The following is a 13,363-nucleotide window of genomic DNA, read 5'->3' on the forward strand; positions in this document are numbered from 1 at the left end:
GTGTTGCTACCATGCTGTGTTGTCATGTGTTGCTGCCTTGCTATGTTGTTGTCTTAGGTCTCTCTTTATGTAGTGTTGTGTTGTCTCCCTTGTCGTGATGTGTGTTTTGTCCTATATTTTTATTATTTATTTTTAATCCCAGCTCAAATCCACGCAGGAGGCATTTTGCCTTTTGGTAGGCCATCATTGTAAATAAGCATTTGTTCTTAGTTAAATAAAGGCTACATTTTTTAAAAGTTTTAAAAAAGAGGACGAAGAAGATCACGTGGTACAAGTCTCTTCCGCATTTGGCAGTCTCGTGACAACAGCTATGAGTTCTGATAGCTTGCTAAATTAAAATATCTCTGATTAAAACATTCACCTGAACGAACAACAAAGTAAAAATGCTTTCTCGTTTATTAAAGGAGCACCAATCGAAGCAGAACGAACGAAAAGAACTTCAAGGTAAGAGGACAGAAGGTATCGTGCGAAACTGAAGTTGTCTGATTAGCTAGCGATAGTTATGCTAAAACAATACTACTAAATATAGCTAACTGTTAGCTAGCTAATTTGTGAACAGCAACGTTAAGCTTGTTCTAGTTAAGTTAACGTTACTTGTTATCCTGAACCTAGACTGGCACAAAGGCAGACAACTGTTGGAAATGCATGAGATGGGACAAGTAAATTGTGAATTTCGTGACTAACTGCATGTAGTTTATTTTAACTAGTAAAGGGCCATTCACACCAAGGTCGATAACTAACTATATCGATATATTATACATAACTATATTATACATAACTATAAAACGTTGGCAAGCATCCACACTAGAGGAGAGTGTATTGTTATACAGGAGCCTACACCTGCTCGCTGTAGGCCTATGAATACGGTGGTAACGCAGACCATTCAGTGCTTCCGGGTGTGTTAGTTGTCATAGTGACTTCTTCTTCCTTCCAAATTCAATGTTATTGGTTACATATACATATTTAGATGTTATTGCAGTTGTAACGAAATGATTGTGTTCCTAGCTCCAACAGTGCAGTAGTATCTAACAATTCACAACAATACACACACATCTTTGGGTTTTAACTGCAGTTGGGTATCCAATATGCTGCATTATAATATACATCCATTATACTCGGGGGTATGTATGCCCTAAATAGGAATAGGTTAGCTGTAGTTGAGAGGCCAGGTGCATAGTTGCTCAAAGAGAAGCCTGCTGTAACCAAAGTTAGAAACATATGTGCAACCCATCATTCATTAGCTAAATATTAGTCACAATACTGCAGTGAATAGGCTATAAGCCTACCCAGTGAATTTCCACAGTGAAAGATAAAAAAAAAAGCGCATTATGAGATGACAGGCAGCCTAGGATAGGCTACACTGTGTGGGCTCCCCAGGCTGCGCTCTCAGTTCCTGTGGGGATGCAGCTCAAATCTCCCCAATTTATTAAGCTTTTTAAGGACACGAAAATGATCATACCTAGGCTATAACAAATCAATGTAATAATGCATTTTTTGTTGTTGCAGTGAATGTAATTTCAATAACCCTGTGTTCTGAATGCATGTTTCATTCCTAAATAATACAAATCTGATCGGCAACCATTTGGGTCAGTAATTAGTATTTTCTAGACAGTTTACAAGGTCCAGAAAGGCACATTAGCAACCAGTCAGTGTGTATTTGTCAGGATGTTATCAGCGTTAACCAATACTATTGGAAAATATGTGCTGTTTGTTGTGGATTATAATTCTCCCAAAATGTCCTAGAATTTATGTTGCCAACAATATGCTCACATGTCTAGTTACCCAGGCAAGTTTACTGTGCGCTCCTCTCTCCTCTCCAAGCAGCCTCACACACCTAGAACTAAGAACACTTTAATCAAACACGTTTTTGATTTAATTGGAGGGACAGGGGGGGAAAAAATCACTCTGAAAGTGATCCAAAACGATGGCTCCCGTTCTCCACTCTTTTTGTAGTTATCATTGTAGTATGAATGCACCTGTTAACTTGAATTACATTATAACAATAAAACAGTTATCATCCTTGGTGTGGACGGCCCTTAACTATGGTCCCATCATGCAACGACAACAACAAATTGTATCAAGTTCTGTGTTAGTAGAGGAACTCACACTGATGCCCAGAGCTAGCTAGCGTATAACTAAGTAGCCTCAGAAATCAGATAGCTAGCTTCTTCTTGACCTGATGGCTAACAAGCTAGCTGCTCATGCTGCCATCTCCAGCGTAGGCCAATTCCATTCACCCATGACATGACAGCTGTTTTCTTTTTCCCTGCACAGAGGGACGTAGACGAGAGGCAATTACTGCTGCCACCTGTCTAACAGAAGCCTTGGTGGACCACCTCAATGTGGGGTATGTATGCCCTGTTTGTAACTTACCTGTTTTATGTGACCCATTCTATGTCCTATTGGTTCAAGTCATTCTGCTGTTCAACTCAGCCAATTCAGCTCAAATGGCTTGACACGTGACATATTAGACATTTGTTGTAACCTGCATTGAAAATGTTTAGCTACCGTCTTCTGTTTGAGTAGCCTTGACTTATTATAGCATGTTATAATTGAATAATGCCTGCAAATTTAACCCTGTGGGGCACTGTCCCAGACACAGATTAAAATTCATCCTGGACTAAAAAGCATTTTTAATGGAGATTCTCAAGTGAGTTGGGTTTTTCAGTCCAGGCCTAGGCATAATCTGTGTTGGAGAAACTACCCCCTGTTTGTGTGCTTAGCCTTCAATCACTGTGTTAATCAATGATGGCATGTGACTCCACAGCACAATGTACACTGGTAATATAGAATCGTTATGACAGCTACATAAGGGCCAAACCCAAGAAAAGCATCTTAGTGAGGAACAGTTAGACGTGACCACCATTGTTGTGCTGCTACATTCTATTGCAGTTAACAAAAAGAGGATAAAGTCAAGTGTAGCAACATTTCTCTCTCTTTGACATTTAACATTAAGGAGTTCATAAGGACATAATTTTACACTTTTTCAGGAACTGTCAGTCTACTTTCCCTTCAGTTTCCAATATCAAATAGAATGCCTTTGCCCATAAGATGTTATCAGATCAACCTTCTTTTGAATAATGGAACTTAGTTAGCTTCCATTCTTGTGCCAAACTTTGCATTCGTTTTCTGATCATCTCCGAACTCTTGTGGCTGATACCGTTGTTATACACATCTATATTGTGTTATAACGTCTTATTGTAAGTAACATTGTTTTAACATGTGCTATACATGTTATAGCCCTACTCATCTTCCACTTGCTGTGTGTTTAATTCCAGAGTGGCCAAGGCGTATGTGAACCAGAGGAAGCTGGACCATGAGGTGAAGACGTTACAGGTGCAGGCCGGCCAGTTCTCCAAGCAGACTGGCCAGTGGATTAGTATGGTGGAAGGCTTCAACCAGGCCCTGAAGGTACACACACACACACACACACACACAGTCAACCATATATGGTCTTAGATTAGGAACCAGCATCTCTAAATATTTTGGTGAGTGGTGGCAGACCACATGTTTTTTGAGTGTTTTAAAAGATGTCAGGAGAAGTGGTATGGGGTATTTTCCTTCTACGACCAAAACAAAGTATCTTTACTATCCCTAGAGACAGAAGTTAGATTGAACAGTTCCACTCCTTTTTTGATGTATCATAAGCTCTGTCAAAAGCATTTTAGCCAAGTGTGTGTGGTGTGTGTGTGTGTGTGTGTGTGTGTGTGTGTGTGTGTGTGTGTGTGTGTGTGTGTGTGTGTGTACAGTCGTGGCCAAAAGTTTTGAGAATGACACAAATATTAATTTCCACAAAGTTTGCTGCTTCAGTGTCTTTAGATATTTTTGTCAGATGTTACTATGGAATACTGAAGTATAATTACAAGCATTTCATACATGTCAAAGGCTTTTATTGACAATTACATGAAGTTGATGCAAAGAGTCAGTATTTGCAGTGTTGACCCTTCTTTTTCAAGACCTCTGCAATCCACCCTGGCATGCTGTCAATTAACTTCTGGGCCACATCCTGACTGATGGCAGCCCATTCTTGCATAATCAATGCTTGGAGTTTGTCAGAATTTGTGGGTTTTTGTTTGTCCACCCGCCTCTTGAGGATTGACCACAAGTTCTCAATGGGATTAAGGTCTGGGGAGTTTCCTGGCCGTGGACCCAAAATATCGATGATTTGTTCCCCGAGCCACTTAGTTATCACTTTTGCCTTATGGCAAGGTGCTCCAACATGCTGGAAAAGGCATTGTTCGTCACCAAACTGTTCCTGGATGGTTGGGAGAAGTTGCACTCGGAGGATGTGTTGGTACCGTTCTTTATTCATGGCTGTGTTCTTAGGCAAAATTGTGAGTGAGCCCGCTCCCTTGGCTGAGAAGCAACCCCACACATGAATGGTCTCAGGATGCTTTACTGTTGGCATCACACAGGACTGATGGTAGCGCTCACCTTGTCTTCTCTGGACAAGCTTTTTTCCGGATGCCCCAAACAATCGGAAAGGGGATTCATCAGAGAAAATGACTTTACCCCAGTCCTCAGCAGTCCAATCCCTGTAACTTTTGCAGGATATCAGTCTGTCCCTGATGTATTTCCTGGAGAGAAGTGGCTTCTTTGCTGCCCTTCTTGACACCAGGCCATCCTCCAAAAGTCTTTGCCTCACTGTGCGTGCAGATGCACTCACACCTGCCTGCTGCCATTCCTGAGCAAGCTCTGTACTGGTGGTGCCCCGATCCCGCAGCTGAATCAACTTGAGGAGAAAGTCCTGGCACTTGCTGGACTTTCTTGGGTGCCCTGAAGCCTTCTTCACAACAATTGAATCACTCTCCTTGAAGTTCTTGATGATCCGATAAATGGTTGCTTTAGGTGCAATATTACTGGCAGCAATATCCTTGCCTGTGAAGCCCTTTTTGAGCGAAGCAATGATGACGGTACGTGTTTCCTTGCAGGTAACCATGTTTGACAGAGGAAGAACAATGATTCCAAGCACCACCCTCCTTTTGAAGCTTCCAGTCTGTTATTCGAACTCAGTCAGCATGACAGAGTGATCTCCAGCCTTGTCCTCGTCAACACTCACACCTGTGTTAACTTGTTATGGATAGGGGGCAGTATTTTCACGGCCGGATAAAAAAACGTACCCGATTTAATCTGATTATTACTCCTGCCCAGAAACTAGAATATGCATATAATTAGTAGCTTTGGATAGAAAACACGCCAAAGTTTCTAAAACTGTTTGAATGGTTTCTGTGAGAATAACAGAACTCATTTGGCAGGCCAAAACCTGAGAAGATTCCAAACAGGAAGCGCCCTCTCTGACCATTTCTTGGCCTTCTTGATCATCTCTATCCAAAACAGGGGATCTCTGCTGTAACGTGACATTTTCTAACGCTCCCATAGGCTCTCAGAAGGCGCCAGAACGTTGAATGATGACTTTGCAGGCCATGGCTGAAAAACAGTAGCGCATTTGGTAAGTGGTCGATCTGAGAACAATGAGACTGGTGCGCGCGTGCACGAGACGACTCCATGTTTTCATTTTCAACGACTCCCGGTCGGAATATTTTCGCTTTTTTACGAGAAAAATCGCATATAAATTGTTTTTAAACAGCATTTGACATGCTTCGAAGTACGGTAATGGAATATTTTGAAATTTTTTGTCACGAAACGCGCCGGGCGCGTCACCCTTCGTTACCCTTCGGATAGTGTCTTGAACGCACAACAAAACGCCGCTATTTGGATATAACTATGGATTATTTGGAACCAAACCAACATTTGTTATTGAAGTAGAAGTCCTGGGAGTGCATTCTGACGAAGAACAGCAAAGGTAATCCAATTTTTCTTATAGTGAATCTGAGTTTGGTGAGTACCAAACTTGGTGGGTGTCAAAATAGCTAGCCTGTGATGGCCGGGCTATCTACTCAGAATATTGCAAAATGTGCTTTCACCGAAAAGCTATTTTAAAATCGGACACCGCGATTGCATAAAGGAGTTCTGTATCTATAATTCTTTAAATAATTGTTGTGTTTTTTGTGAACGTTTATCGTGAGTAATTTAGTAAATTCACCGGAAGTGTTCGGTGGGAATGCTAGTTCTGAACGTCACATGCTAATGTAAAAAGCTGGTTTTTGATATAAATATGAACTTGATTGAACAAAACATGCATGTATTGTATAACATAATGTCCTAGGAGTATCATCTGATGAAGATCATCAAAGGTTAGTGCTGCATTTAGCTGTGGTTTTGTTTTTTGTGACATTATATGCTAGCTTGAAAAATGGGTGTCTGATTATTTCTGGCTGGGTACTCTGCTGACATAATGTAATGTTTTGCTTTCGCTGTAAAGCCTTTTTGAAATCGGACAGTGTGGTTAGATAAAGGAGAGTCTTGTCTTTAAAATAGTGTAAAATAGTCATATGTTTGAAAAATGGACGTTTTCGGATTTTTGAGGAGTTTGTATTTCGCGCCACGCCTATCATTGGATATTGGAGCAGGTGTTCCGCTAGCGGAACGTCTAGATGTAAGAGGTTAATGAGAGAATCACTGACATGATGTCAGCTGGTCCTTTTGTGGCAGGGCTGAAATGCAGTGGGAATGTTTTTTTGTGATTCAGTTCATTTGCATGGCAAAGAGGGACATTGCAATTAATTGCAATTCATCTGATCACTTTTCATAACATTCTGGAGTATATTCAAATTGCCATCATACAAACTGAGGCAGCAGACTTTGTGAAAATTAATATTTGTGTCATTCTTAAAACTTCTGGCCATGACTATATAGATATGTATGTATGTATGTATGTGTGTGTGTGTGTGTGTGTGTGTGTGTATATATGTGTGTATGTATATGTGTGTGTCGTGGCCTAAAGTTTTATATATTATATTTTATTCCTATCCACTGTCACAACAGAGGCCTTTTACCAGGCTGTCATTGGAAATAATAATTTGATCTTAAATTTACTTGCCTGTTTTAAAAAGAAGTTAAATAAAAAAATATATACAATTACAGTAGGCCTCAAGCACATCAATATATATCTGTGACTCAGATAGCTACTGTTCTACCAAGACCACTCTTTCTCAGCTGTAAGACAATCTCTGTGCTGTGTCTTTGTTAGCATAGTGGAGGTAACAGGTATGAAGGATATCCAAACCCTTGTTGTTGAACATCAAACACAACATTCCTTCTCTCTGGCCTTCTACAATGTCCTGAGAAGCTGGTGCATTATCCTTGTCATATACTGCAAACTGAGAAAATAAGGTGTCACTAGCCTAAGGGACCTTGGCTTGGTCAGGGAGAGGGGGAGCGATGCTTTATTCCCGTCAAAATATCTCTGAGTCATCTCAGTCATAGCTCATTTTCTGCTTTGTCAAGAGGATGACTTTCAGGACATTCTGACAATGAGATGAACCTCCATGTCTGGTGCTCATTCATAAAGTTGACAGTACCACCCCCTCGTGGCAGGAAGATGTTATTACCATAGACACAGTGCATTCGGGAATTATTCAGACCCCTTCCCCTTTTCCACATTTTGTTACATTACAGCCTTATTCTAAAATGTATTAAATAAAAAAAAATCCTCAATCTACACACAATACCCTATAATGACAAAGTGCAAACAGGTTTTTAGAAATAATACATTTGCAACCTGGTTTTGATTTGTTATTATTGTGGTATTGTGTGTAGATTGAGGAAAAATAAATGAATTTAATGCATTTTAGAATAAGGCTGTAACGTAACAAAAGCAATACTTTCCGAATGCACTGTATACTGTATTTAGATATACAGTGCCTTCAGAAAGTATTTACCCCCGTTGACTTTTTCCACATTTTGTTGTTACAGCCTGAATTTAAAATGGATAAAATCACTGCCCTACACAATACCCCAGAATGTCAAAGTGGAATGATGTTTTTAAAAGTTTTTACAAATGTAATAAAAAATGCTGAAATGTCTTTAGTCAATAAGTATTCAAACCCTTTTGTTCTGGCAAGCCTAAAAAATGTGTTTAACCAGTCACATAATAAGTTGCATGGACTCTGTGTGCAATAATAGTGTTTAGCATCATTTTTGAATGACTACCTAATCTCTGTACCCCACACATACAATTATCTGTAAGGTCCCTCAGTGAATTTCAAACACAGATTCAACCACATCTCTACATGAAAATGGCGCCGGAGGGGATGGCTGCCGTTTTACGAGCTCTTGACCAATTGCGCTATTTAGGTATTTTTATTTTTTTTGCATTGTTTGTAACTTATTTTGTCTCTTATGACCGAAAAGAGCTTTTGGTTATCAGAACAGCGGTTACTCACCTCAAACTGGTGTGTGTCTATTTGTCAATAACAGCTGGTGCGCAATGTCTAATATTGAGGAAGTCTCAAGGTATTGCTTGCCTGAGGTAGCGTACCTCATGATAAGCTGTAGATCACACTATCTACCAAGAAAGTTTTAATCTATATTTTTAGTAGCTGTTTATTTACCACAACAAACTGATGCTGGCACTAAGACCACACTCAACAAGCTGTATACGGCCATAAGCAAACTTGAAAATGCTTTTCCAGAAGCGCCTCTCCTAGTAGCCGGCGACTTTCATGCAGGGAAACTTAAATCCGTTTTACCTCATTTCTACCAGTATGTCACATGCAACCAGAGGGGGAAAAAACTCTAGACCACCTTTACTCCACACACAGAGATGCATACAAAGCTCTCCCTCACCCTCTATTTGGCAAATCTCACCATAATTCTATCCTCCTGATTCCTGCTTACAAGCAAAAACTAAAGCAGGGAGTACCAGTGACTCGCTCAATACGGAAGTGGTCAGATGACGCAGATGCTGCGCTACAGTACTGTTTTGCTAGCACAGACTGGAATATGTTCCGGGATTCAGGAGTATACCACCTCAGTCACCGACTTCATCAATAAGTGCATTGACCATGTCGTCCCCACGTACATATCCCAACCAGAAGCCATGGATGACAGGCAACATCTGCACAGCGCTAAAGGCTAGACCTGCTGCTTTCAGGGAACTGGACGCTTATAAGAAATCACGCTATGCCCTCAGATGGGCTATATGCCTTTCATGCTTGCTTCAATGTAAACAACACTGTTCTGGATGACTGTATGATCACTCTCTCCGTAGCCGATATGAGCAAGACCTTTTAAACAGGTCAACATTCACAAGGATTACCAGGACATGTAGTTAGAGCACGCGAGGATCAACTAGCAAGTGTCTTCACTGACATTTTCAACCTCTCCCTGACAGAGTCTGTAATACCTACATGTTTTAAGCAGACCACCATAGTCCCTGTGCCCAAGAAAGCGAAGGTAACCTGCCTAAATGACTACTGCCCTGTAGCACTCACGTCGGTAGCCATGAAGTGCTTTGAAAGGCTGGTCATGGCTCACGTCAACACCATCATCCCGGAAACCCTAGACCCACTCCAATTCACACACCGCTCCAACAGATCCACAGATGACGCAATCTCTATTGCACTCCACAATGCCCTTTCCCACCTGGACAAAAGGAACACCTATGTGAGAGTGCTGTTCATTGACCAAAGCTCAGTGTTCAACACCATAGTGCCCACAAAGCTCATCACTAATCTAAGGACCCAGGGACTAAACACCTCCCTCTGCAACTGGATCCTGGACTTCCTGACGGGCTGCCTCCAGGTGCTAAGGGTATGCAACAACACCTCTCCTTAGTCCCTTCCTGTACTCCCTGTTCACCCACGACTGCGTGGCCAAGCACCACTCCAACACCATCATTAAGTTTGCTGACGACACAACAGTGGTAGGCCTGATCACCGACAACGATAAGATAGCCTATATGGAGGTCAGAGACCTGGCAGTGTGGTGCCAGGACAACAACCTCTCCCTCAACAATAATTAAAGACAAAGGAGCTGATTGTGGACTACAGGAAAAGGAGGGCCGAACGCGCCCCCATTCACATCGACGGGGCTGTAGTGGAGCCGGTCGTGAGTTTCAAGTTCCTTGTCCACATCACCAACAAACCATCTCGGTCCAAACAAGACAAAACAAGACAGTCGTGAAGAGGGCACGACAACACCTTTTCCCCCTCAGGAGACTGAAAAGATTTGGCATGGGTCCCCAGATCCTCAAAAGTTCTACAGCTGCACCATCGAGAGCATCCTGACCGGTTGCATCACTGCTCGGCATCCGACCGTAAGATGCTACAGAGGGTAGTGCGTACAGCCCAGTACATCACTGGGGCCAAGCATCCTGCCATCCAGGACCTCTATACCAGTGGTGGAAAAAGTACTCAAAATGTAAAGATACTTGGGGGGATAAAAATAAACGGAATGGAGCTAAGCACTGGAAAATCCCTAGAGAAAAATTGGTTGTCTGCTTTCCAACAGACACTGGGAGACACATTCACCTTTCAGCAGGACAATTACCTAAAACACAAGGCCAAATCTACACTGGAGTTGCTTACCAAGAAGACATTGAATGTTCCCGAGTGGCCTAGTTACAGTTTGACTTAAATTGGCTTGAAAATCTATGGTAAGACTTGAAAATGGCTGTCTAGCTATGATCAACAACCAACTTGACAGAACTTCAAGAACTTTAGAAAGAATAATGTGCAAATATTGTTCAATCCATGTGGGGGACTCTGGGATTTGAGTGTTTTTGTAACTGCTGTTTCCTGCTATCTAGAGCCTTAAATGACAACACCTGTTGTTTACGAAGCAAGTGATGAATAAAATTAGATTCTAGTTGATCTTATGGTTCTAAGATTAACTAGCCTTAAGATACATTTGAGAAACCGGACCCTGGTCATTACCAGAATAACTAAAACAGTTATGCATTTGTAATCTATCTTTGCAGGCTACTTATTCATGTTTAGTTCTAACCCTTCCCATTGTATCTTTAGTATTGGCCCTTATCCTTTTATCTTTTTCTTGACCAGGAAATCGGTGATGTGGAGAACTGGGCTCGCAGTATTGAGATGGATATGAGAACCATCGCCACAGCTCTAGAGTACGTACACAAGGGACAACTCGCATCAGCCTCTTCATAGACACTCTGAACCTAAACCCAGAACTGATGGACTGCTGCTAGCATTAGTAGCTGAACACTCTCACTGTGAAAGAGGGGGTGGATTCACAGCGGATACCACGATTCTGGACCCCAAATCCCGATAAGCCAAATATCTCCAAGGACAATACGTGGGTTCAGACATGACTACGGCTTTAAGGCTTGTCCAGTGTTCATGAGTGACACATTGTGTTACAGTAAGTATGTCTATGGACAAATAAACCTTATTGATAAGAGCATCTAAGTCCCATCGGCAATGTTGTTTTGTTAACAACACTTGAATTGTTTAAGGTCTATACCACATATAATAACCTTGTGGTGGAAATATCTAACTGTCCTCCTACTATGTGTAGTAATGGGCCACAACCTCACATATGGTCCATGTGAATTTAGCAACACTCCTAATAATAATGATTTAGCCATTCACACAAACATTATTTCCCCAATGAGTCAATCAGTGTCGGAGAACAAGACAAAGCATATCTAACGAATCAATTTTTTACGATCTGCTCCTGCGAAGATGAATAGTTAAGATTGGGGTGCTAGTCTCTCTAAAGTTATTCCATTTCCCTATTCCCATGGAGGATGAACAGGACAGCTAGCTAAGCGTGGAACAAAAGAGGCCCGTTTGTGTAAAAGTAGCGTGGGTAAATTGGATTTATTGGCTTGTAATTACAAGAGCCAGTCTCCTGTTTAGAAAGAGACTGACTAGTAACTGCTTCTCTCTGTCTGACTAAAACTACCTACCCTGGTTGCTGCAGAATTCCTGAATGAATATTCATCTTTGAGTAAGTTTACATGCACACTAATAACCCAATATTAAATGGATTGTGGCAGTATGCAGATTATGCAGTAGTCATTTACTCTGCTTATCTTAATCTGCATACGGTCATAATCGTAGTAAGCATATGACGATTTTAAACATCTGGTTTTCTGCGCACCATTTCAAATGATTAAGACATGTAAAAATCTTAATCAGTGTTCCAGCTGTTTGAGCTGCGCATGTGCCAGAACCAGCAGCACAAATTTCCTTCGAATATACGTGAGTAAAGTTTGTAAAAAACTGAAAGTATGCATCTTAGAAATAGTTTTCAGATACAAACTTTATATATCCGAACTCCGACTCAAATAGGCTCCCCAAAAATAACATGGTGGCTGTGGGAGAACGTTTCTTTTGATTGGCGATTTTCTGCATTTATCAAAGTCCCATCAGGTAGCCTGATTTCAGATGTGTCCATGGAAACAGGATTTTCTGAGGGAAATCGTTCTTCTTGTAAAGCGTGTAAACATTTGAAATCTTATTATTATTATTATTATTATATTAATTGGACAATGTTCACATAACTGTACTCATTGATGTCAGCCTGGGTTAGCAAGGCTAGCTACCTCTACCTGTGTAATAAATGCGACGGTAACATCAACAGTCTCTTGCTCCTTGAAAAGCTTTTGGATCATGTATGTCCCTCTTCAGTTAATAATTCTCATCTACTGTATGTCTTGTAGCCTGAGTTTGTCTGTTTACGCTATTATGCCAACTCATTGTCATGTCTAAACACATTGACGGCAATGGAGTTGGTAAACCCACAAACCGATCTGGGGGACTAGGCTATATGTCTTGTCCACAAGAGGAAAAATACTTGTCTCTTAACTTTTATGTTTTGTTGTGATGCTTCTCTTTGCTTGAATAAAGACATCAAGTAATGACGGACAAACTCGGGCATTTGTATTATGTTGGGTGGTGGAATCCAGTTAATCCAGCTACAGAACAAAGTAAATCAACGATGGAACGATACCAGTTAATCCAGCTACAGAACAGAGTAAAGCAACGATAGAAAGATACCAGTTAATCCAGCTACAGAACAGAGTAAAGCAACGATAGAAAGATACCAGTTAATCCAGCTACAGAACAGAGTAAAGCAACGATAGAAAGATACCAGTTAATCCAGCTACAGAACAAAGTAAACCAACGTAATGTTGCGTCACAAGGCATTGGAGCTCAATCACATTCTTGTTTGGTAATCATTCTCTTTCCTAAATTCTGACAACATGACGTTTGTGTTGTTGCAATGCAGAAATTAATCTAACATACAACAAGAATCTCAACCTTAGATGATGAGCCCAACCAACTTTTTCCAGAGTTTTGTCACACCACACAACGCCACAGATGTTTTGAGGGAACGTGCAATTGGCATGCTGACTGCAGGAATGTCCACCAGAGCTGTTGCCAGAGAATTGAATGTTCATTTCTAAACCATAAACCGCCTCAAACGTTGTTTTAGGGAATTTGGCAGTATGTTCAACCGGCCTCAACCGCAGACCACGTGTATGGCG

General features: G+C 41.2%; 1 protein-coding gene across 1 annotated transcript; it reads left to right on the plus strand.

Annotated features, from left to right (window-relative positions):
* Nucleotides 1-295: 295 nt before the first annotated feature.
* Nucleotides 296-12,451, plus strand: bloc1s1 (lysosome-related organelle complex-1 subunit 1). The gene is given in 4 exon segments (NM_001139613.1): nucleotides 296-444; nucleotides 2,275-2,347; nucleotides 3,279-3,411; nucleotides 10,905-12,451. Coding segments are annotated over 4 exon segments (378 nt in total). The 5' UTR covers nucleotides 296-383; the 3' UTR covers nucleotides 11,016-12,451.
* Nucleotides 12,452-13,363: the final 912 nt, after the last annotated feature.

Source organism: Salmo salar, chromosome 22, assembly GCF_965601325.2.
Source record: "Salmo salar chromosome 22, fSalSal1, whole genome shotgun sequence".
Lineage (NCBI taxonomy): Eukaryota > Metazoa > Chordata > Actinopteri > Salmoniformes > Salmonidae > Salmo > Salmo salar.